The sequence below is a fragment of the Tamandua tetradactyla genome, chromosome 3 (assembly GCF_023851605.1).
Source record: "Tamandua tetradactyla isolate mTamTet1 chromosome 3, mTamTet1.pri, whole genome shotgun sequence".
NCBI classification, from domain to species: Eukaryota; Metazoa; Chordata; class Mammalia; order Pilosa; family Myrmecophagidae; genus Tamandua; species Tamandua tetradactyla.
Genome location: NC_135329.1, coordinates 104,649,180 through 104,676,217, shown reverse-complemented (window position 1 = coordinate 104,676,217; position 27,038 = coordinate 104,649,180). Strand labels below are relative to the sequence as shown.

Sequence of the window (27,038 nt, the reverse complement as noted above, 5' to 3'; positions counted from 1 at the left end):
CTTTCCAGTTGACAGGTGTTTCTGACCCCTCAGCCTTTCTTAAATTAAGGTATCCTTCCCTGGATGCCTTAGTTTGGACATTTTTTATAGGCTTAGAACTAAAAATTTGTAACTTATTAAATTCCCTTTATAAAAGCTTTTCCAAAAAAAAAAAAAAAACTTTCCATTTCTGATATATTGCAATCAAGCAGCTTACAAAGTAATACCTCATCTTATGGATATAAAAAATTTACATTTAGTAACTATATCTACAAATCAGCATCTTGTTAAAGTTCACTTTCTTCTTTTATTAAAAGTCATGGCCTAAATATCTGCTAAATCTCCATGATAAATTGATGGTGCTATGTCTCTATCTCAAAACATCTAAGGTAATGGGTTTTGATTCATGCCAACCTTTGTGGTATCACACCTTGGAGTCCTGGTACAGGGTGTCTCTTTTACAGTTCTACTCATTAGAATCCATGTGCTGTCTTCTACTCCCCTCCTTACTGGTTTCTTACTTTTTAACTGTGCTCGCACTCCATGGTTCATTTGTTCTTTTATGAGAGGCTGCTCCAAAGACAGTAAAGAAACGAGTTACATGAGCACATTTTATGCCTACACAGAAGTTACTCATTTGCTGTGCTGGTAGTATTCAGTGTTCACCCATCATTATTTTAGAGAAAGCAGGTGGATTCCCATTAAATATCTAGAAAATTGATGTATTTGTTTCCCCTTAAAAATAGGTTCACAGTCCATGTCTACATTCACATATGAACTCTCAAGCTTTCTTTACTATGTAAATTTGGGAAAGAAATGTAATAAGACCACAAGTGCATCTTCAGATGTTTTATTCTAATCCAGTGACTCTTATCCTTTGTTGAATCTTGAGTCTCTTTAAAAATAAGAGAAGTATATAAAACCATTACCAAGAAAGATGCACATATGATATAGACATCATTTTATAGACAATTTTAGGAGTTTCCCAGGCTCCTGAAGGCCATCCCAGATCTTATGAGAGGCCCATGAATCCCAAGTTAAGAATTTTTTTCTTTCATCCAGTAACCCTTCTCTGTTCCCAACCAACATGTATTATTATTATTAGGATGTGTCAAATAGATTTTCCCACCTGTTTTCCTATTTCCTATCAGTTATACTTGCTAAATATGAAAGAAACCTCATTAGTCAATCCATATTAAGGCACAAGAAGATGATTCCAGTCAAGTAAGGCCCAGTATGTCCAGGGTTTCTCTGTCATTTGGGAAGGCACAGAGCAACATCTGCTGTCCTTCTCTCCCAACTTTGGATTCAGATGGCTCTCTCAGGTCTTGTGGGTCCTGGCATCTCCTGGGGCATTTTCTGTCTGTATCTCCAAACATCTGTCTGCTGTCAGTATCAGCTCTGAGCTGGCTGTAGTTTATTTGATTCTCTTCTTAGAGGGCTCCAGTAAAAGGATTAAGACTCATCTTGAATGGGCAGGGTCATATCTCCATCTAATCAAAAGGTCCCACCCAAACAGTAGGTCTGCCTCCACAAGATTGGATTAGGATTTAAAAGAGCCTGACTTTTCTGGGGTATGTAAGAGTTTCAAAGTAGCACAAGTGCCTACACTGATGACTTCACTGGGCCGAGAGTCAGTCTTCATAGTGGCAAAGATATGCATCAATTTCTGATTGCTGTCAGTCTGTGCTAAAATTTACTCCCAGGCCTGCCCCCGAATTTATATGAAGATTTCTTGAATGCTAATTTCCACAATTAGTCATCGCTTAAATAGTAAAAGTAGTTCTTTTTTAAAACCATTAAAGAAGATCAGCTGCAAAAAAGACTTAAAACTGAAAGTGGTGCCCCAACAAAATAGTCACTCGTGACCCTACAGTGAAGTTTCCCAGGTAGAGTTTCCAAAAGCATTTTAGTGTCTTATTCCTACATACAAATGAATAGCTAAAACCACCAGGTACTGAAAAAAGCCTCTAGCATGAAAACAGAAACAAACATGCAAGTCAAGAGAAGGGGTTAGAGGATGCAATATAATGAGCTGAAGAATGCTTAAAATACTAAACTACCATTAATTTAATAGAAAAATAAAAGGAGATATTGTACCCATGAAACAAGACTGGGGAAAGGGAAAAATCAGAGAACAAGGAAAAGGTCCGTAAATTAAAACTGATACCATAAATTATTATTAAAGAGAGAATGAAACTAATGTTGAGGAAATCACTCAGAAGGCAGAACAAATAAACAGAGATGGAAAACCTAAGAGAAAAAAAGGAAATTGAATGATCATTTCAGAAACTCTTTGCCTAATGAGAGTTCCAAAATGAAAAGACAGAGGAGAAAGAGGAAGAAAAAATAAGAAAATTTCCCAGAACTGAAAGACATGAACTTTTCTAATTGAAAGTGCCCATTAAGCCCCACCCAATGAATGGAAAACCAAAATGCATACACTAAAGCCACTACTCTCCTGATTTTTCTACCTCTCTTACTGTTCCTTTTTAGTTTTCTTCCTGGGCATCTCTTCTCATTCCATCCTTAAATTTTTTCTCCTGCTTTCTGTCCTTGATTTTCATCTTTTCTTACTCCTTCCTCTGTCCATATGTCATGGCATTCAATCCTGTGGTTTTAACCACCTATATATGTCAGAGGCTCCCAGATTTCCAAATCCAGTTTTTCTCTTGAACACCAAACATGTTACTAGGTTACTTTCTGGAATTCTCCACCTTAGGATATTCCACCAGTCCTCACACATATTCAAAAGTGAGCTTATTTCCTTATCTCTTCTCTTTTGGCCTTCTAATGAGCCTGTTTATCTTCCTGTTTTCCCTGTTATAGTAATTGAGCCTCTCGTCCCTACAGTATTACAAGTTAGAAATGTAGAAATCTGAGGATCATCCTGGACCCCTCTATGTCTCTTACCCCCTCTCATTCAATCAGTATACCTTGTCAGCTCTTCTTAATGATAACCCTAAGTTCCCAGGGAACCCTCCTATTTCTTCAGTGCTACATATGAAACAATCATCAAAGGTCATTGGATATTTGGGGAGAAAATTTATAGCAAGAAAATAATGAATATAAAAATTAATCCTGAAATAACATAACTTTAAAAAGCTCTAATTAGAAGCCAAATATGAGATGATATTGCAAGCATAAATAAGATCAGAATACTATGAAAAGGAACAGGGAACAAGAAGGAACTTTTAGAAATTAAAAATATGACTCCCAAACTAAGCAATTCTATAGAAGGATTGAAAGATTATATAGAAGAAACTTATCTGATTTTAGAGAGCAAAAAGATAAAAAGAAGGAAGACATGAGAGGGAAAGATTCCGCTGGAATCATGAAGCATCTGTCTAGGCCCCACATTCTACCTACAGGAGTTTCAGAAAAAGAGAAAATGAAGAAACGATCAAAGTCAAGAGTTAAAAATAATAAATATTATCCAAAATGAATAAGCTACGCTAAGGTCTGAGCAGAATTTTTTAAAGGTATATAGATGATATGGAAATAGATACAAATCATGGTGAAATTTCAGAACTCCAGAAGCCAAAAGAAGGTTCTGAAAGCTTCTAAAAGAAGAAAAAGTTTAAAGTCTGCAAAGGAACAACAGTTAGACTAACATCAGTCTTCCCATCAACATCATCAGGTGTCAGAAGAAATAGAGAAATATCTTTAAATATTTGACGAGAATTGTAAGTCCAGCAAAATTGCTGATAAAGGGGGAAGGCAAAATCAAGTCATTTTCAGACAAACAAAGACTCAGAAAGTTTATTTTCCTTGTGAAATCAGCATGGTTTAACTAGAAATAGCTGATAGAATTTGTTCATATTTGCTGAATGGTTGCTAGTATTTTCAAAGTTCCGTAAACTCTCTTTGCTGTCCTATTATATCAAGTAGAACATTTTCTGTAAATGTTTTACTGATGTTTCTTTTACTTTTTAAAAATACTTAACTCCATTAGTCTACTGATTTCTTCATTCTTTCATCCTCTTAGAATTTGCCTTATATATAATTTAAAATTTTTTCTTTTGGTTGATGGTTTCATCCTTTGTGTCTTCATCTAAAATCTGTAATTTCCACAAGTTCCACAGTGTTATATAAATAACAGCCATTCAGAATAAAAGGTGTACATTATTGGTGGGGTGGGGATGAAGGAACTTTTTCTCTATGATCATACATACAGAGCACTATACTAAGAAGTAGAGATAAGATTCATTATGTAAGATATCTCTTTATTATATATGGTATTTTGCTACCATTGTCTACAGGGTCTATCTTAGTTATCTTTTCCTTCATAACAAATTACCCCAAAATTTAGTTACTTAAAATAGCAACAACCATGTATTCATCTCTCATGTTTTCTGGGGGTGAATAATTCACCGAAGGCGCAATGGTAGCATCCTGTCTCTGTTCAGCCAGAGGCCTCAGAGAAGTCTGGATGATTCATCTGGAATCATGGCAAGTGATGCTGGTTGTCACCTGGGGGCCTCTATAAGGTTGTCAGTGGGAATACCCACATAGGGCCTCTCCATGTGGTCTGGGCTCCCCCATAACATTGTGGCTAGGGTCTAAGGGCAAACATCCAAGAGAAAGAGGTTAATAAGGTTGATTGTAAAGGTTCAGAAATGGACAACACAATATTGTAAGTATAATGAGCAAAGCCAGCTATGAGTATCCTTGAAACAGGAAGGGTAGGTTTATGTATGTCACTAGAAGGAAAGCTAGAGGATAAAAACTGGGACTGTATAACTTAGCAAAGTCTAGAGTGGATGATGACAGTGGCTAATTGTACAAATATAAGAAAGTTTTTACATGAATTAGAACAAATGTATTGTCACTATTACAAGGTTAATAATGGGGTAATATATAGAAAAAATACAATTAATGCAAAACTGTTCTAGTTTTCTAGCTGCCGGAATGCAATATACCAGAAACAGAGTGGCTATTAAGAAGGGGGATTTATTAAGTTGCTAATTTACAGCCCTAAGACCATGAAAATGTCCCAGTTAAAGCGTATCTATAAAAATGTCCAAATTAAGGCATCAGCAAGAGGTTACCTTCACTCAAGAAACTCCGATGAAGTTCAAGGTTTCTCTCTCACCTGGAATAGCATGTGGCAGACATGTCAACGCCTGTTAGCTTTCTCTCCAGGCTTCTTGTTTCATGAAGCTCCTCCAGGGGCATTTTCCTTCTTCATCTCCAAAGGTTTCTGGTAATGTGGCCTCTTGGCCTGCTGGCTGTCTCACCATTCCAAAAGTGGGACTCTCTCAAAAATGTTTCCTCTTCTAAAGGATTCCAGGAAAGTAATCAAGAGTGGGTGGAGTCACATCTCCCTCTAATCCAAGTAATACCCACAGTTGGGTGAGTCACATTTCCGTGGAGATAATCTAACCAAGTTCCAGCATGCAGTGCTGAATATGGATTAGAAGAAACAGTTGTGTCCATAAAATTGAATTAGTATGTGAACCGACATTCGAGAATAAACTTGGAATATGTCATTGGTAACAGAGACCAGCAGGAGTTAGAAACAGGGTAAGATAATGGGTAATTGGAGCTGAAGAGATACAGACTGTGCAACAGGACTAGATACAAAAACTCAAAAATGGACAGCACAATAATACCTAATTGTAATGTAATTTTGTTAAAACACTGAATGAAGCTACATCTGAGCTATAGTTTTTTGTTTGTTTGTGTTTTTTATTATTATTTTTATTTTTTTCTCTATATTAACATTCTATATCTTTTTCTGTTGTTTTGCTAGTTCTTTTCCTAAATCGATGCAAATGTACTAAGAAATGATGATCATGCATCTATGTGATGATGTTAAGAATTACTGATTGCATATGTAGAATGGAATGATTTCTAAATGTTGTGTTAATTTCTTTTTTTCTTTAATTAATAAAAAAAATTGAATTAGCATTAAACCATGTCATTTCTAGCATACATAATCCTTTCAAATCAGCACACAAGTAAGGTCTGTAGTTAATAGTAACATTGTAATATTCTTTCATTAATTGTAACATAGACACTATACCAAGGGTAAATGCGAATAGTAGGGGAATATAAGGGAGAGCTTTGGGATTTTTTTTCCTTTTCTTTTCAAAAGAAATGGGAATGTTCTCATATAGATGGTGGTCATGAATGCCTAATTGATTATATCAGGAGCCACTGATTGTATGCTTAGAATGTATGAGTAAAACCGTTTGAAAAAAGGGAGAGAAAGAAGGATGGAGGGACAGACTGCCAGCCAAATGGAATTCATATTGCCTTTATGACCCAGTTATACACCTTCACTTCCACTGTATTCGATTGGTTTGAGGCAGTTACCACAGACGTCCACCCAGGTTCAAGGGAAGACACAGATTGCAATGTTCAAAGGAGATGTGTCAATGTCACAATGTAAAACAACGTGAGATGGGATAAAAATTGGTATGGCAGTCTGCCACAGTCCAACATGTTACCCCATTTATCCTCTAGCAGAACTTATGTAAAATTAACTCCTTTTTTTTAACCTTAATCTGGTAGCTAATCAATTGTAGATGTATATAACCTACCTTTCTGTCTAAGAGATTGAGATTTACACATGGAAAAGAAAATGAAAGATATGAGCTAATAATGTAGCTGTTTATAGAAAAGGGAATTTTCTTGACAACAAGGTAATTATTAAAATAAGTCTATTAAAGAGGCTGTTTTAATTAGTAGCCTTAATACTATTTGATGCTTTGAGGTCAAGAGAAAATTTTAATGGGAATAACTTACTGTTTATGAACATTGTATTTATAGTTTGAATGTGAAAGTATTTTTCTAGACCCTTGATTGAACATGAAATATTTAAATACACAGTTCGCTTATTTCTCTGACATACATCTAGACCAGATAGTTCATCAGTAATATATTTTTAGCACATAATTAGGCAAGTTACCTGACATTTCTAAAGTTCAAGCCCCCTATCTGAAACAATGTAATAGTAATAGTACCTATCTCAGAGAACTGGCATGAGGATTAAATAAGTTCATTTATGTTAAGTTCTTGACATATAATAAGCACTAAAGAAAAGTTGCAAAGTGTATGAATGTGCTCATGATATTCTGAATATATATATATATATATATATTCATACATACATATATATATATATATGAAGAGTCACAACATCACTAAATTCATTTCCAAAAAGATATTCAAAGGATAAAGGAAAATGATAAATGAAATTATTTTGTTAAGCTGTTCCATTTAGGAAGAACATTAGAATGCTTCTTAATTTGATAACTTTTTTTTTCCTAGTTCAAAAAAGAAAAACAGCATGATATTCGATCATTCTTTTTATCACAACCTAAGAAAAGACCACTGGTGACTTCCTGTGATGAATCAGGGATATTCCAGGAGAAAAATACTGTAGAGCCATCAGATTCTCCCAAAATAGCAGCAAGAGATAACACTGATTATGATAGTAATTTTGAACCCGGAGCTAAAAGAGTGAAATCGAACACCATCCATGACTGCAGCAGTCGCCCAGATGAGAAACCATCGTGGCCCAGACAATCCAGAGTTCCACTCATGGACGGTGTCCAAGAGGCCAAGTCCCAGTCACCCACCCCATCCCTTCCTGGAACAGGCTGGCAGTGCAGTTTCTGCACCTTTATCAATAGTTCAGTATTACCTTATTGTGAAATGTGTGAGAATCCACAAGGCCATGCTGGTGAGTACATGGTGGGTGATCATGGAGGTGGGGCTGGCAGTAGTGTCTTCAAATAACCCAAGTAGCTACCCTGGTGCATTTAGAGAAGAATGCTGTTATCAAATGTTAGTGTAACTTGGCATTGACTATAGCTTTGAAGCTGGAATAAGAACTTCCATAGTGAAGACTGTGAATTTGTCCCCCTTTGAAATGTGAAAAGCTCTCAGTTCTGTCAAGAATATGTATCCCCAAGCGTCTGTGACATGGCATTAATTTGGCACAAATGGACATTTCTGATTAATGTCAGCAGGATGTGAATTCAGTGGGTTGGAATAGAAGCTCTGTTGCTATGGCAGCAAATATGCTTTATAGTCATAAACCTGCTGTTTTCTTTCCTTTGTCAATATTACTTGTTTTAAAGAAATTATAGATTTTTAAAAATATTTAAATAGCAAAATAACCCAGTATGACTTCTTTGCCTGGTAAATACATAAATTGTGCCATGATTTTTGCATGACAAATCATAACAGTTACTCTATGGATCTTCTTTTAAGAACCAACTTGATGTCTGATTTATGAGTTTATTCTTTCCCAAAATGTACTATTTTAAAGGTAGAGATCATGCATTTTTGAGGTATGTTTTTTAGTATGATATGCCATTTTCTGATATATAGTTTTTGAAATGGTTACTAAGAAAAATATCAGTATTTTTGAGGGGGGCTGTTGGTACATGGATTGGGAATTTAGTATTCTTTTTGTTTCCAATTTTAGAGGGAATTTTTATGGTAATAAAAAAAATGCCATGTTGACAGTTTAAAAACTAGAAATACTCATTTTATTTTATCAGTTGTAATAATTGTACATTTCTCTTTTTCTGTCCTATTTTAATTCCTCAGAGTATTGACATTAACAAAAGAATCAGCAAAGATATACACTCTAATATTGCAGTTCTTCCTTCCTGCCTTCCTCTTCTCTCTGTCTTAGTTTTGATCTGAAGGAAAATGTAATCCATGGCTGAGTCTTTCCTCTTTCAATTCTGGGTGTTCCTCCCAAAACTGACAAAGTTTGCCATCTGGGTAGTTAAAATATGGGCACCTGTTGCCTATGAATTAAATTAGAACCATAAATTTGTTCCATATAATATCCCTGTCACAGTTAGTATTATCTCACTAATTTGCAACTGCTATAAGCAGTAAAAATAATCTCATGACTATAAAATAATGTCATACGTAAAGTAAGTATGTTAGTTCAGTGATAGCAACAAAAATCCTAGATAGTATAGGCTTTAAAGTTCTGATTTTTTTTCCTTTGTGATATCAAAGGCAACACTGAAAGATCCTAGACTTATAAGCAAGCTGACAAGCTGCTTAAAAATTGAAATAAAATAAAACACAAAACCCTACCTTTTGTGACTATGATACATGTCCAATTAAGGAGAAAAAATATATTCAAACTGATACTGTTACACATAAAATTTATAATTATTAGATTTAAGTTGTTATAATTTGGCATAGTGATTTCCAACATTGATTTGGATACACTCCCAAAATACTGAAAAGTAGAATTCTGATTCATCCAAATATTTAAGCAATGCTTGCCGTAGAACACTTTGAGGAAGGAGTGGAATAAAAAAAATTAGTGAAGCAATATTGGTATATTATAGTTCTATAAAGGCTGCTAGTCCTTCTACTACATTAGATAAAATTTGGTATAGTATACATTGAATGCAGTATGAAGAAGTTGTATAACACTTCTTCCTTTGTGTAGTTCTTATCTTCACATCTGTAGTTTATACTTATCACCTTAGAGCTCATATCTCTAGGATTTATATCGCTCACGTGAATTCCAGACTGGATATATCCAGCAGCCTATGGAACATCTCCATCTGGTTATCTAATGGGCTTTTCAACCGTAATATGTCCTCATGAAATTCTTGATTCACCATGTCCACGTCTAACACACAGATCTTCTCCACCCCTGTCTTCCTTACATCATGCTAAAAACCTAGGCAGCATCCGTGATTCCTCCCTTACTCCCCACTTTCATCTGTTGACAAGTTCTGTTCGTATAAACTCCAAAATATATCTTTTGTTCCAACCATTTTATCTTTATTGATATCATCCTATTCAAAGCCATCATTATCTCTCTCCCAGGTCTCATTAGTCTCCCTATATTCTCCCTGCTTCTTGTCTTCCCTTGTAGTCCTTCTCTATACAAAAATCTAGAGTGATGCTTTAAAAACTTTTAGTCCTTTGCCTAAAATCCCCTAATGTCTTCCAGTTTAATTTAGAATCTAATCCCATAAAACAGGTCCCTAAACCAGGGTTTCAGGATCCATAAACAGCTGGCAGCTCAAACCGGATCTGTCCTAGAGCTATGTCCTGGTGGCTTTTACTAATTAGTGCCTCATCCCCTTACTCACAGAAACCCTATTTTATCAACTTTATCTGAAAAGACCCTATTTGTTTATTTGTTTACCTGATTATTGTCTGTCCCTGCCACTTACAATGTGATCTCCAAAAGCAGGGCCTTATCTGCCTTGCTCTTTGCTATCTTTCCCACACCTAGAGTACAACATAGAACTTGGCATGTAGTAAGCTCTCAATAAATATGTTTTGAAAGGATGAGCAAACATTGTTACTTTTTTCTTTTTATAAGAACTAGGTAGATTTTTTCAAGTTACTTTTTAAACTAGGCTTAAACTAAATAATGACACCTAAGTTTAACTGTGAATTATTTGTTTGGTTTTGATAATTCTACAAATAGATAGCCTAAACCATATCCAGGGTAAAAACAAAAACGAGAAGAATGATTCTAAGAAAGATAACTCCGAAAAAGTTGGGACTAGTTCTGATTGTGAAAAACAAGTTCTTGCACAGTCAGAACCCGAACCATTGGCTGAGAGCAAAGAAGAGCCATCAAAAATGAAAAGGGAAGCTGGACTCACACCCCATCCAGGTAATGGTAAGTCTTGTTTCCATTTCGACGGAGTCTAAATAATAACCATGTATTTTAACACATAAGACTTTGATTAGATTTGAGTTTCCTACCTTGTTCCAGCATTCCTTTATTCCCTTGTAGATTAAATAGTCCAACCATTTGTACCCACATGCTGGTATACCTGATGGCTGGAGAGCTGAGTGTGTTTGTTGGTGTTCAGACATCACACAGAGCAAAACTGATCAATAGCTGTGTGCGCCACCCCAGGCCTTTTGCCCAGCCTCAGCCAAGCTGAGCCCATTCACGTGGTCAGGGTGTTGTTTTGATGTCTGGGAGGCAAGTTCAATGGATCCTTAACAGCCATTTAGCAGATTGTTAATCCTTTACATATGAATTTCATTAAATGAGCTATATTTGTCATATTTTAAATTTTGTTATTTTTAAGGAACATGATTTCAAGATATATGGATTCTGATTGCATTTGGAGCCAACTGTGTAGTAGTTTGGATTTATTTACATTTACTTTTTAGTTGATTCCATTCATTATTTACAGCTGTGGTGGTTAGCAAAAACAAGGCTGTAGGTCATACATCACAGTCTTTTATGGGCCAACTGGCGAAAGTTTGTGAGTAATTTTGTATTATTTTCTTTATTACTCAGTTAGTGACTATAATAACCCACAGATTGATGTTCTCATTATAACAAACTGAAAATTGCTGGGCTGAGACTGTTTAAGTTTCCCTTATATATTAGTTACTGTTAAACGCTGATATAATTTAGAGTCAAATTCATAGTTCTAAAATGAAATATTCATTTAAGAATTTCTGAACTCAAGGCATCCTCTTTTCCTTTTCCCTTCACCTTCCTTCCCTCTAATTCCTCAAGGTTTTCCCAAACAATAACCTTGGAATGGATCCTGTTTAGCTCTATTAATTTTAATGGGCTTTAAGTAGACAATGCACACTTAAGTGGGATGTACTCTTTTGTGCACTTGTTCCAGCTGTGAAAAAGCCCTCAGGTGCTAATGAAGCGCTTGGCTCAGGGGACTGAACAGCAGAGTGGGAATGAATCTCTCCCATAGCAGGGAGAGATTCATAATTTATATTTTATAACTACTGGCTTGTTAGTTATAAATTAGTCCCTTAATGAAGACATAATATTAACTCATACTTATGAATACTTTTCAGAATTCTCTAGACCTTTAGAAAGTCTATTCTGCTAGTGAAATTTACATTGTCCTCATCCACTCCAGACATTGCCATCATTTCCTCCTATATATATCACTTCCTTTTTATTTATTCATTTTTGACTCTGCACAAGAGCTGTACTCACATCTCCCTAGTAACATGAATACCCATGAGAACAGAAAGAAGACAGAGGAGGATGCTCTATTACAATGCTTATTCTACCCATATGTGCTCTTTCAAGGTAACAGCATGAATACCAGTGTGGAACTTTATTTTGTTCTAACTTAAATTCCGGTATTCTGGAAGGATGACTATACTTTCAAAAGATTTATCTTTAGAATCAAACCATTAAATTATACTTTTTGGAAACTCCGAAAAGAGACATATGTTCCCTAAAGTAGCTGCTAGCTAGAAAGAATGAATATCGTCTGATTTTAGAATTGTTCTCGCAATGCTTTATTAAAAAATGACTTCTGACCTTTAATCATTAATGTGTTAACCATAGGTCTTCAAATCTAAAGACACAGTGACTGTGAAGTGCTCTTATTTTATGTACCATTAAGAAAGGAAAAAACACTGCCAGTTAAATTGTGACACAATACCTTAACCTTGTCCAACCTATGTAATACCTCTCTCTGCTGCTTTGACATTCCTTTCATCTGTTCTGAGGGATTTAACCATTTCTCCTACCTTCAGTTGCTTTACTTGCCAAGTAACATGTAATGCAACCCTTTGCACATTACAGTAACCAAATATAAAACAGCTTCTTCTACTTGCCGGGATCTTTTTTCCTAAGGTTTCATGACGCTCTCAGTTATTCTTTTGCAAGAGAGTATTAACTGTTGGTGATTCTTCCAATGATACATATTTGCTGCTTTAAATCAAATTTATGCTTTCCTACTCTTCACTAAACTTTTTAGAGTATTTAACCTTTCATTTCAATACCAAATCATAGTGAAAAATTTTGAAGACATTTTTAAGGTAATTAACCTCAACATATGTAGTAAAAACAATACAATTAGAGCAGTGTTGAAGTGACAACAGTGTTAACAGCTATGACTAAGCCCATGCATGCTACTTCACATCTGTCACCTGGCCAGTGGTGATTGTAAGATGTCATGATTACTGGCAGTGAGACATGCCAGTTTCATAGATGTTAAAGTAAAAAAAAAAAAGTGAATTTTTAGGTTTATGAAATATGAGAATAATCCACAAACCAAGTTTGTAAAAGTGATCGATGCCTTGACCTGGAAAATAATAATACAATATTATTGCCAAGTAGAATAGCAAACAAGTCATAGATTTCTAGTCTTTCTTTCAAAGGTCACTGAGGAACTATTGCAGAGGTTAAAAGCACACACTCCAAAACTAGATTACCAGATTTACATCCTCTTACTAGCATGTGACCTTGGGAAAGTTAAAGTACCTCAGTTTCCTCATCTGTAAAATACAATTCTTATTCTGAGAGTTGTTTAAAATCTGAATGAATGAATGTATGTTAATATGTTAATCATGTCTGGCACGTTTAAGAGCTCAGTAAGTGTTAACTATAATTATTATTTAGATCTGGTTTCAGTCTAACCCTATTTCTCCTACAGAATATATTACACAGTGGAATTGAGAAAAGAATTAAATAAAAAGAGGTTATCAGAAAAGAAGCTGGGCTAGTCACCTTCTTTTGTGAATGTGAAGCAACAAGCCATAGGGAATCAGTTATTTGAGTGACTCTGACATAGCTGTATATCTGCTGATAATCAAAAATAGTGCCCATTCAGTTTAGAACGGCCACTCGAGCAAAAGGGATAGTTTCTAGACTCCTTCAAGACTGATAACAATTCTCAGTAACAGGCAATTCTCACTTATGCCTAATATGTTTCTTTTCAACTAATTCTGAATTTGTTTATTTCTTATTGAGTCATTAGCAAAAATGAAAAGCAACTAGTTACCATATAAGCCAATATGCTGTTAGATGGCTTGCCACGATAATATTATTTCAAGCCCAGTCATATGGTCTTTGTCAAATATATTGATTATTTGGAAATAGCAGTTTTGTCAGTCTAAACTGCCAAAGACTAAAATAAACTATTTTGGATAGAAGATAGATAAGCCTTCAGGTCCTCTTTTGTCTTCTTTATTAGAACAGTTGAAGAGTTCCAACACATTGCCGGTGTATGATAACTTAATGTTTTGTGCAAGTAAGAATACTGACCGGATTCATCTCTATACTAAGGTAAACATGGTACAGGTTCTATAGGTTAAAATATATAAAAAGCTTCCTTTTTTCATGTTTCAATGGAGATATTTGATTGTATTAATGAGATAAATATCTAGTTCTTTTCTCCCCTTAAAGCTAACGCTCAAATTCCTATGTGAAATCCAAAGCAATGAGACAAAAGAGCGCTGTAGTTAAGAGCATAGGTTGCAGAGTCAGACTGCTTCTGTTCAAATCTTTCTGTTCCTTAGCAACTGTGTAATCTTAGACATATTACTTAACTGCTCTGTACCTCAGTTTCCTCAGCTGTAAAACGTGGAGTAGAGTTGCAAGAATAAAATGAGCTAATTCATGTCAAGCAATTAGCACGGTGCCTACCGATAATAAACCCACAATATATGTCAGTTCCTGGGGTAACAACCAGCAGTAGCAGCAATTCAACAAAAGCAGTCCTGCCTGTCCCTGTAAGTGAATTCTAGGAAACGTTAGTTATGTGACTGCTCACATTCCTGCCACAGCCTAAAGGTTAGCAATGCTCAAACTTTTTACTCTCAGGACCTCTTTGTACTCTTAAAAATTATTAAGGACCCCCCACAGAGCTTTTGTTTATGTGGGTTATATCTACTGATATTTACTACATTCAAAGTTTAAATGGAGACTTTAAAAAATTAATCATTTATTTATTAATCATTAAAAAAATTGATTATATATTTATAGAAATAGCATATTTTTGTGAAAAAATTATGCCTTCTAAAACGAAAAATTAATGAGAAGAATGTCATTATTTTACATTTTTCACAATTTTCTTTAAAGTGTTACTCGAAATTAACTAAATTCTCATATCTGCTTCTGCATTCAATTTGTTGTCCTATCAGACATCATGTAGCTTCTGGAAAGCTTCACTGTATGCTTGAGAAAGAATGAGAGTGAAGTAGGTAAATCATGTCTTACTATTATTACAAAAACACTGACCTTTTGGTTCCCTAAAAGGGTCTCAGGAACCATATGGGAATCTTTGGCCTAAGTGAACTAATGTGAATACTTGAGGAAAACTTTACTGAGTTTATGAATACTTTTGTTTGGCCTATATTTCAAATTTCTGATCTTTAGGAATAGAATAAGATAATATTAATAACATTTTAAACTTATAGGCCATCTAGCTGTTGAACAAATGCTTTTTTAAAGATAACTTGTCAACTGTATTGGAGCTGACCAAACTCTCAGTGTCAAGTTTTCTACCAAATCAAATTTATCTATAGATAGATGGAATGCCATGTAATAGTATTCTGTTAGAAGAAAATGCCTTGACCTCAAATAACACAAACCCCAAGCAGCCTCCTTCATGGGGTCACAGTCAAGGGAGAAAGATACCAAGGAGCAAGCCAGGCCATAAAAGTGCTCCTTTTACAGGCTTGCATCCCGTTCTCCCATGTAGAAACTCTAGAATGGTGAGCCAGCTCATGGGAGCCCCCAAGACTCTATTGTTCCCCTAAAAGCAGGTCCAAGTAGCTGAGTCTGGTTACTGAAGGAGCTTCAAGGTTGTGAAACCAAAAGGTAGAATCCAGATAGAGCAGACCACAGAAATTCAGAAGCTCTTAAACTCTTGAAATGTTTTGTTCAGTACAGTGAAAACTCTGCCTCAGGGTGGAGGCAGGGAGAGAAACGTCATGGTACTGACATAGGCCCGCTGTCAAGCTAAACTACATTGACAGCCTGGCTGGCTCCTTTTCTGGCTCTGCTATCTAATTTGTGTAGCAAGACCCATGTCACCTACTTGAGGTCTCTGCTAATGGACTCAAGTGCATTTTTATGACTGTTCTAAATGCCATAAGTTGTTATTATTCTGTTAATTTTCTAAACACAAGACACTAACAGATGAGATGCTAACATGTCTTTTCACAGCTGTAGTAAAGTTGAGATGGAAGTGTCCTCTTTTCACTTAGAATACCTGAAGCAAAATTTAGAAGCAGAAATTTGAATTTAAAATCCTAGTTCACTGGGTTGGCCATGGTGGCTCAGCAGGCAGAGTTCTCGCCTGCCATGCCAGAGACCCGGATTCGATTCCTGGTGCCTGCCCATGCAAAAAGAAAAAAAAGTTTAAAAATTTTTTTTCTTTTAGTTCACTACCTAAAAGAATACCCGTAAAAGGAAGAGCAGTAATAGACACTTAGCATCCTATGTCATATCAGCAGTATAATTCTAAAGAACTGTTCATTTTGGCCAGAATCCTAAGTCTTAATACAACATTTAGAATAATAATTATATATCTAAACTCTTAATCAACTTCTAAGTACATTCTGTGTGTTTTCTCTTTTCCAGAAGTGATTTATGGGAAGTATAACATTTCTCTTTGACTGAGACAAAGAACAGAAGTACAACTATTGCTGATACAGTAGAATTTCATATACAGAGCTTCTTTTCCTCCTTTTAAAAGGAAATATCGGGGTGCACAGATGGTTCAGTGGTAGAATGCTCGCATTCCACATGGGAGACCTGGGTTTAATTCCTGGACCATGCACCAAAAGAAATACCTCTATGTGTTTAACTAGCTTCACTCCTCTACATGGTCTTTTTTACCCTGAAGATTTCGAGATATTGTGTGGCTGGTTATTGGGACCTAAATGCAGTTCTGCTTACTCTCCATTTATGCTCCAGGTGGTCACTCTCAGGTCCCATTGGCAAGCATTCCTCACAGAGCAATATTGCTTTCAGGGAGCAAGTTTTAAAATCATTTCTCTAGAATTGCTTTTTCTACCTTTTCTTACTTCTGTTGATCCTGTAACAATGGATGGGCATATCAACCCATTTGGAGAGGGCAAATTAGACTATTTATTCATGAGCTTATTTGATATTATATTTATATTTTTTCCATAATTATAAAGTCTATTAATTAATTTGGCAGTGATTGCATTATGACTAATTCCAAGGGTAATATTCTTCTGTTTTCATTTTCAATGTACAACTTTTGTTGTTTTTGATGCATTTCTAAGATTAGGCACTAGAGAAGAGAGTATGACAGGGCGGTATACATCTAGCATCCCAGAAGGCAGCGGACACAGTAAAGGGTATCACAGAGTCTGCCCTTTCATCCTTGACTCACACTCCTTTTAGGGTGGGCTCTTGTCTAGAATATGCCAGTTGAGTTTATCTTTTAGGATACTGGGAATATAATGCCAAAATAAAATTCTTTCCTTTTCAGATAATTATTAATGCCTATAGACAAAAATGATTAATAATGTTTTCCTAATCTATCATCAGGATGGGAAACAGATGAACTGTAATTTCATTCCTTTGGATATAAAATTAGACCTTTGGGAGGATTTACCAGCAAGCTTTCAGCTAAAACAAAATCGTTCACTGGTAAGAATACTCCTGCACATTTGTTTGAAATAAATATTTGCTTGGTAACTTTAACGATCCTTTTGATTTTAATAATAGCAGAGTTCTTCATGGCCTATTGCGGAGTCAAATTACTGGTTGCATTTTAATCAATTCAGACAGTGCTTATTAATTACCCCAGAACTAAGAATAAATGTGAAATCTATTTCTTTGGCAGATGACCACACTTAGAGTTGCTATTTCTGTGGATGAAATCATCCTTACACCATTTAATTTCTTTCACAGGATTTGCAACTGTGGTATTTGTATATGAGAGAATCACATTTCATCCTTTAAGGTTAAGTTCTAACAATGACACATTCTAAAAGAGCAGGGATAATGCCATGTTGGGTGGTACACATATTGTCGGAGTCACCAGCATTAATCTCCAGGCAAAGTCCCTGCCAGGAAGACCTTAATTTTGAGCTATGACCATTTACTTCTTGTTAAGAAGGATCAACTTGCACAGAGATGGACTCAGCATGCAGGGCACCATTTTTACAAGAAACTCACTATCATTTTGTTACCCTTTCAGTGGAAATGAAACGTTGTCTATGTGCTAGCTGTACCTGTCTTAAGGAAAAGATAGCAGTGAGCTATTTTCTTTGGTACCACCTAATCCTGACTCTCTGATTATGAGAAAATAGCCAGTTAAATATAATTGACTAATAGTTAAGATTATATGTAAACCCAGTTAACATACCCCAGATGTATTGATGGCATTTTTGGGTATAATTTAGTTAGGTACAAAGTCATGCTCAGGCACACAGCTACTGTGTCACCACCGCAATACCTGGTTACCCAGTTTTACCTTGGCCACTACTTTCATTTGCATCTTACAAGCTCAAGTGAGCACATCTTCATTCTTGTTCCTTATCTGTATAAAAGAAGATATGCTGGCTGCCCTAAAACTTGCCTTTGGAGAGTTTTTGTAATAAAATTGTTTCCCTTAGAACTGACTGTAGATTGGTCATAACAAAGATAAGAAAGACTCATGAAATTAAAGAAAGCCTTACATTATGGAACCCAAAAGCCAATTTGGGGGTATAAAACTTTGGTTTTCTGATATTGTAAATAGGCTTTCAAAGGAAGATGTCTGTGAGCTATTAACCCTTGCATTATCTCATTTTCCGCCAGATTTTGAGGTTTGTTCGAGAATGGAGTAGTCTATCTGCCATGAAGCAAAGGCTTATCAGGAGAAGTGGGCAGCTATTCCATAGCCCAGTTCTTGCTTTGGAAGAGATCACAAATCAACAAACCAAACATAATAGTACCAAAAGGTATCATTTGTCTTTCTTTTTCTATTTTGAGTTTTATCACTCTTTGTAGTCATGGGATCCAAGGCATTTTATGTATTCACTAAAGAAGTCCTAGTGTGTTAGGAGGAAATAATATATAAAATGACAACTTATTTTATAGCAATATAACTAGGTATTTTGTGAATTTTATCAAATCTGATGGGAAAAAAGACACAGTGGGTGAGTCCTACTCATCAGCAGAGAACAGAGTCACAGATTGATACAACCCGTGACCTGTGAAGCCAGGGCCACTTATTAACAACAGGGAGATGTTTCTCTCTCAGAACATCAGAGCATACCTCTGGACCCTGTCTGCCCTGCATGCCTGTAGCATGAATTTTGGGTACCACACAACAGGAGAACTGGCTTTAATTGAATGCACCACTACCCACACAGTAGAAGGTATCTGTCATCATGTCCGTGATCGGAAATGAAATAAAAGAAAAGGTTAACTGGCAGACCTTTGTGACTGTTTGCCCTTATCACTAGAGGCCCCTTTCTAATATCTGTATACTTTTTCCTTTCTTAGCATCGCAGTCATCTTGACCCAGCTCAGATATTCCCTGGTGTGATCTCAAATCTCCAGTCTCTGTAGACTTTTACCCTGGCATGGAGCAAAGATTGTCAGGAAAAAATGGGCAGCAAATCCACATCCAAATTCTTGCTTTGGAAGAGTTCACAAAGCAACAAACCAAACAACTGCATCAGCAGAGAAAGCCCTTTTATCTCACTTTCTTCATATACCTCTAATCTCTCCTCATACTCATATCCCATCAATTTATGGTTTTTGTTCTCTCCATGCACACAGGTGAAAAAAATCCACCAATGGATGTGGGTAGGTGGATGGCTGGTTGAATAAATTAGGATATCACCATACAGTGAAAATCTCTTCAGCTATTTCAAAATATGGGGTATAATATGTGTATATGTGAGATAGAGTGTGATACTCATGATAAATTCTTTTTTTTAACCTTTTTTTATTGTATATAACATATATACAAAGCAAAGAAATGAAAAAGCAATAGTTTTCAAAGCACTGTTCAACAAGTAGTTACAGGACAGATCCCAGAGTTTGTTATAGGCTACCATATGATCCTCTCATATTTTTCCTTCTAAGTGCTCCGGAATATAGGAGGCTAGAAAGCCTAAATATTTTTTTACCATCACAATCGACTTTTTTCCCTTCTTTTTTTGTGAAAAATAACATATGTACAAAAAAGCTATAGCTTTCAAAGCACGGCATCACAATTAGTTGTACAGCATGTTTCAGACTGACATGGGTTACAATTTCACAATTTTAGGTTTTTACTTCTAGCTGCTCTAAAATACTGGAGACTAAAAGAGATGTCAGTTTAATGATTCAGCATTCATATTCATTTGTTAAATCCTATCTTCTCTGTATAACTCCACCATCACCTTTGATCTTTCCATCCCTTTCTTTAGGGGTGCTTGGGCTGTGACAGTTCTAGATTTCTCATATTGGAATGTTCTGTCACTAATATGGGGTGGGGAGATGGAACTATCTGATGTTCTAGAGAGTCTGGGCTAGGTTTCAGGACTTATCTGGACTAGGGACCCATCTGGACGTTGTAGGTTTCTGGAAAGTTACCTAGTGCATGGAACCCTTGTGGAATCTTATATATTGTCCTAGGTATTCTTTAGGATTGGCTGAAATGGTCCTGGTTGGGGGTTGGCAGGTTATGATAGGTAGCAAGGTCTAATTAAAGCTTACGTAAGAGCCACCTCCAGAGTAGCCTCTCGACTCTATTTGAACTCTCTCTGCCACTGATACTTTATTAATTACACTTGTTTCCCCCCTTTTGGTGAGAATGGAATTATTGATCCCACAGTGCGAGGTCTGGATTCATCCCTGGGAGTCATCTCCCACGTCACCAGGGAGACTTTCACCCCTGGATGTCATGTCCCACATAGGGGTGAAGGCAATGCTTTCACCTGCAGAGTTGGGCTTAGAGAAACTGAGGCCACATCTGAGCAACAACAGAGGTCCTCCAGAAGTAACTCCTAGTCATGCTTATTGTTAGCCTAAGCTTCTCCACTACCTACATAAGCTTCACAAGAGTAAGCCTCCTGATTAAAGGCATAGTCTATTGATTTGGGTGCTCCTAAAGTTTGACACAGCATCAGGGGATTCCCTGATGGTAAGGTTTAATAGTCTCATTATAAATTCTTAAGGGTAAAAACAGTGTAATAACAACAGATGCTATGTATGATAATATTTTTTTAAAAATCCATGGAACTACACTATAGAAACAGTGAACCATAAGTTAAATCATGGGCTATAATTAATAGTACAATTATAAAAAAATGCTGTCATCAATTGTAACAAATGTTCCACATCAATACAAGGTATAGTAGGGTGGTTGAGTATTTTGTATTTTATGTATGATTGTTCTGTAAACCCACAATTTCTCTAAAACATGGGAATAAAGAAAAAATGTTGGAGATACACATATATATGATTGCCAGTATTGACAAAGAAAGTATCTGGGAATATACCTTAGACATTCTTTCCAGAGGTTTCCTCTGGTTCTCAGTGGTTCTCAACTAAGGGCAATATCTGGAGACATTTAGATTGTCATGGCTTGGGGTTGCTGCTGTGTATGTCTAGTGGGTAGAGGCTAAGAATGTTGCCAGAAATCCTACAATGAGCAGGACTAAATCCCAAACAATTTAAAAGAATTACCTCTTTTAAATTGTGTGAATAGTGCTGCTGTTGAGAAATTCTGCTTTAAGCATTATATAAGGGAACTAAACAGGTAGTAGAAACTTTACTTCATACTTTATGCCAGAATCCCAAACTCATATGCCTAAAAGCAAGGCAGGAGACATAAATGAATAAATCAAGTCAGCTGTAAAACTAGAAAATGATGGGGTATGGAAATGGGACTGTGGCAAATTGGAAAATGTATCACCTTTCTAAAGCCATTCAAATTCAGATTTTAAAAAAACTGTGAGTCAGACAAAGCCTTTTGAATGGTTGGATTTAGCCATGAGCTGCCAGTTTTAGAATCTTGCCTAAGCTCTTCTGTACTGGTTGAATTTTTTCCCATAAGCATGTATTATTTTACATAAAATACATTTAAAATATATGTGTGTATTTATTTATATATGCACATTTCCACACACGCACACACACACACACACACACATACATATATGTATATACACATACACGTACCAAAAACATGCCTGTTTTATTTTTCTCAGTACTTCTTCCAACCTCTACATTTTCTCATTTTTGCAACCACAGTCTTACTGAAGTATTAGTGTTCTGTTTCTCACATGATCATAATTTCCTTCTTAGCTGAATTTACAGCCCACTCTAACCACTTTTTGAAATACTCTTCTCTGTTCCTTCTCTATTAGATGTGGATGACCACTTAAAGTACCATCTCAGAAAAAATGGTTGCACATATAAAAGCCAATGTTGATTTACAAAACCAGTACTAACCACAGTGAGATGCACAGTGTTCTTTACATAATTATATGTAGATTACCTATTAAGCATATAACTTGTATATGGAAGCAGTGGGGTGAATAATCAGATTTTTATTTTTTAGTCTTTTGGTAGCATCTGGAAGATTAGATTGAAAAGAGCAAGCATGGAAGTGGGGATACAAGTTGTATTAGCTTCCTATTGTTGCCTTAGCAAATTACCACAAATTTAATAGATTCAAGCAACACAAATTTATTATCTCACTGTTCTATAGGTCAGAAGTCCAAGTTGGCACCTCCAGTTTTTGTACTCTGGCTTTGACAAGGTCAAATTCAAGGTGCTGGCTGGGCTCTTTTCCAGAGGCTCTGGAAATAATCTAGTTCCAGGCTCATTCAGCTTATTGGCAGAATTCAATTCCTTGCAAGTAAGGACTGAAGTTCCACTTTTCCTTGCTGACTTTCAGCTGTGTGGCTGCCCTTATCTCCTAGAGGCCATTCTTTGGTCATAGCGCCTGGACCCCTACCTCTCAGAGCCAGCACAGTGCCCTGAATCCTTCTACATGCTTAGTATCTTTCTGACTTCCCTTTCTGCTTTCTCTCTCTTCCCTCCTATTCTACTTCATCTGTCTGACTCTTCTACCTTCTGCTGCTGCTTAAAAGGGTTTGGGTGATTCCATTGCATCTACCCAGTTAATCTCCCTATGTTAAGATCATCTAATTAGTAACCTTAATTACATTCATAAAACCCCTTTTTAGCCATATCTAGATTAGTGTTTGATTGAATAACCAGCGACAGGAATCTTGGAGGAACATCTTAAGAATTCTGCCTACCACACAAGTTAAGAGGAAAGGTGTTTAGAAGGTATGTATAGAGAGAGATCTTGGTGAATAAACAGATGAAAAGCAGGAGAGGCAGGCCTCCAGGGAAACTAGTTTAGCAGAGCCACAAATATGAAATCTTTATACTTGCAAATAGAGGGTGGGGGTTGGCAGATATCATCAGGAATCATCCAGTTCTTGCTGCAGAACCCCATTAAATTTCAATAAATGGGAGTAACCATGTATTTCCGAAAGCAGACGTGAAAGATGGGGCTGAATAATAGCAGTGATTGAAAGTCTGTATGAAGAGCAGTTAAGACCGTTGATCCCTTTCTATCCCATTTTCCTGGAAATTGAACCACAGAGGCCCCAGACTTGGAAACACCAGACTCAGCAGAAATCAAAGGAAAGGAATCATGTTGAAAACTAACCTCCCCAGACTCCTGTCTTTGCTCAGCTCCCAGAATGCCAGCAGCCACATTTATTTCCTATATTAGAGAATTCATCTCTGAAAAAATTGAATACCCCAGGGAAAAAAAAGACATTTAGGTACAGACATTTGGGGATTTCCCCAAAAGGAATGGCTAGATCTCCAACTGGATTATTCTCCAGTGGCATCCACTAGTTGGCAGACCCCTGCAAACTCAGATCTTTTAGGCAGCTTTTTAGTAGCTCACTCCTAAATGTGAATAGAAGCCACGCTCACCAGGCCTTTATTGCTTTAGTTCCTAAGTGAATTCCCTTTTCAGAGGCAGTTCTGACTCAGTTCGAGTTCTCTTCAGTTCAGAATGTCACCTAGTTAACCTATAGCCACAGCCAATCACCAAAGCAGGTCAGCAACCTAGAGGCCAGGACTATTTTCAGTGGTATGGGCCATTTTCCAATGCATGCACCTCTTATCCTGCAAAAATTACCACTTTCCACTTTCATCCCTATCCAGAAATTGGTTTATCTGACAACATTCTCCCTTCCCTATTTGCCAGAATTGGGATTTACCGTAATCCTTTTGAGAGTTAGTATACTTCCATGAACTTCCTAGCAAACCTCAATGGAAAATTGCATATTGGCAACTTTCAATAGGATTTGAAAAGTTGTCAACCCCTAATTTGTGGTTGATTAATCTGTTTCTTGTGGTTTACTAAAATTTGTGCTTAATCTTATGGGAAAGAAAGAATTTATTTTTAGCTCCTGAGTCTCTGGATCTATTTCTCAGCACCTTTAAAGTTATGAATTAGGCTTCTGAGTTTTTAAACATTTAATGATATGTGAGACAAAGCTTAATATCCCTTTCCCCATCAAAGCTAGGAAGCTTTTGAATTCATTTAGAATCCACAGACATACTTCAGGGAAGTGTTTTTGTCAAGGAAAAAAAATGGTTTAAGAAAGTTTAGGAACTCAAGAGTGAAAGTTAAGGAACTCTGAAAGAATTCTCTGTAATTTAACTTTTATTTTTTTAAATAAAGACACACAGGTAGAAAATGCAAACATATATAAAGATATTCACCTTTACTCTTAATAGGAGAGACAGAAATTTAAAGCTATGATGAGATACCTATCACTGTTACCAGAGGTTTTTCTTTAAATGACATACCCTGTGAAAGTGTGAGAAAACAGATACTAATGGATGGCTGGTAGACATAGATTGGCATAAACTCAGAGGACAGCAATTTGTTATAATCTCTCCAAATTTAATGTACCATGACCTTTGACCCAGAAGTCCTACTTCTGGGAAGTTTATTTTATATATGCTTAATATTTATAATATGACATGTATGAGGAGATTCATTACAGCATTGTTTGTGAATGACAAAGACTGGAACAACCTAATGCCTATTAATCAAAGACTAGAAGGATATATTGTAGGGTTTATCCACATCATAAGGAATAAGGCAACTCTGTATATACTAATATGGAAAAACATGCTCAGATGCATGTTTAAATAAAAAGGCCAAGGTGCTGATTATTCTGTATACAGTGCTGCCATTTGGCTTTTAAAAGAACAGATATAATGGGGAGTGACTGATAATGAGTACAGGATTTGTTTTTGGAGTGATAAAAATGTTCTGAAATTAGTGTTCATTGATGGTCATACAACCCTGTGAATATACTAAAATCCACTGAATTGTAAATTTCAGAATGATGAATTTTATTAATTATATTTCAATTAAAAATGCAAAAATAAATAAAAGTGATATACCTATACACAAAAAAAGGCTGTTTCTGATGGTAGCACAACATTGTGAATGCAATTAACAGCACTGAAATAAATATCTGAATATGATTAAAAGGAGAACTGTTAGATTATATGTATGTAATAGAATAAAATTTTTTCAAAAAAATCCATGGAGCTACACTATACCAGCTATACCAACAGGAGACCCTGAGTTAAAGCATGTACTTTAACAGTACAATTTTTAAAATATACTATCATCAGTTGTAACAAATGTTCCATACCAATGCAAGGTGGTGGTGGGTGGTATATGAGAATCCTGAATTTTACGCATGATTGTTGTGTGAACCCACAACATCTCTAATAAAGGGAAACAAACAACCGAACAAAAACCTAACAACAGAGGTAATTCTTGAAGAATGCCACAAGATTTGAAGGCTAGGTGTGGGAAAGAAACTTACTCTTCACCATTTTCTCTAGCGTCTGCGTTTTGAATTTTAATTCATGTGCATGTATAACCTAATCAAGAATTAATAAAAGTAGTTTATAAAAAGGAAATCTGTTTATTATTAAATTAACCTTGACAACATAGAAGCAAGTTTCTAAAAGTTTACCTACAACTACACAATTTCATTGTGATTTAATGTTAATTCATTGTCAAGCTACCAAATAAGTACTCAAAAATGTGAAGATTCATGTTTAAACTAATTTTTAAAAGTCTGCAATTGGTGAAAATTACTAGTGAAACTGGGCCATGCTAATTAGAAGGAATTAATTGGGTAATTGAATTTCACCTACTTAATTACCCCCATCACCTTTAATCAGAGTAACTTTAATCTTTACTTCAAGTCCCTAAACCACTGTGTGGTATTGATAGTGTTGTATATAAGGTGCTAACTCCCACATCAAGTGTGGCTTTATTTTTCATTGGAAGATTCAATAAACCCTGTATGGGCTCATAATAATAGAAACAGTCTTAAGGTTATTGAAGATGTGATTGAACCTAACTAACTGAAAAAAGAGAATCACTTTACCCAAATATACTGATATCATTATAACTGAGTAAGGTGACTTGGAGATACCTTGAAGGGAAGCCAGGAAGGAGGTAAAAATGCAGTTTGAGATTTCCTGCATAGCTTGGGAAGCTGTTTACTTAAGGCTGTGATTTGTGTGTGCATTTGATAATTTCTTTTCCCTATACCCACTCCTTTTTCCACTTAAAAGAAAATGGTCCAAAAAATAATGAATGACTCTTGGATTTCTTAGAAAAGTAAATCCTGTGAAAACTAATTTAGAACAAAGAGCTATATTTATCACATAATGGAATCCAAGATGAAGGCAAAAAATTCCACTTCTTAACTTTAGTATTAGTACAATGAATAGACTTGTACCTTGCTTTTTTTCCTATTACTTTTGCAAGGAACAGTACAGATGTGAAATAGAGGAACTGTTATTTAACATGTAATTATTTTAGGTACCTAACCAAGGAAGATGTTGCTGTAGCCTCAGTGAACAAGGTGAGGAATGACGGGGGCCATGTCCGTCTGATCATAAAGGCATTGAAGTCCCAGGACTCTTCTGCAAAGTAAGACCCGATAGTAATAAGACTACTCCTTTAAATTTATGTATGAATTTTTATAGTATCCCTTACATTAGTGTGACCACTTGACAGTTTACAAAGAGCTTTCCCAATGTAATAGCTCCTTGGTCCTCATAACAACCCTGTGAGGCACATAAACTCCTCAAGATCTAATTTAGAAATTAGAGATGAAGAAAGACACAGAGACCTTTTGGATAAGTAACGTCCAAGGCCCTGGTGATCATTGCTAAGAGATCTGACATCAAGATCTAGGCTCTTTTCCCCAATCTAGAGCTCTTTCTATCAAAAAAAGTTTTTGTTTGTTTGTTTGTTTGTTTTTTAATCCTT

The 27,038-nt window shown here is 35.9% G+C and overlaps 1 protein-coding gene across 10 annotated transcripts in view; it reads left to right on the top strand.

Annotated features, from left to right (window-relative positions):
• Positions 1 to 27,038, top strand: part of ZRANB3 (zinc finger RANBP2-type containing 3) — a 382,105-nt gene that overhangs the window by 347,448 nt on the left and 7,619 nt on the right. For 9 of the 10 annotated variants that reach the window (XM_077153669.1, XM_077153668.1, XM_077153670.1 and 6 more), the window contains 6 exons: positions 7,258 to 7,672; positions 10,418 to 10,615; positions 13,917 to 14,008; positions 17,249 to 17,350; positions 18,506 to 18,648; positions 26,586 to 26,696. In XM_077153669.1, the coding sequence (XP_077009784.1) occupies positions 7,258 to 7,672; positions 10,418 to 10,615; positions 13,917 to 14,008; positions 17,249 to 17,350; positions 18,506 to 18,648; positions 26,586 to 26,696 (1,061 nt within the window). The remainder of the gene's footprint in view (positions 1 to 7,257; positions 7,673 to 10,417; positions 10,616 to 13,916; positions 14,009 to 17,248; positions 17,351 to 18,505; positions 18,649 to 26,585; positions 26,697 to 27,038) is intronic. The other variant, XM_077153662.1, reaches the window with a different exon arrangement.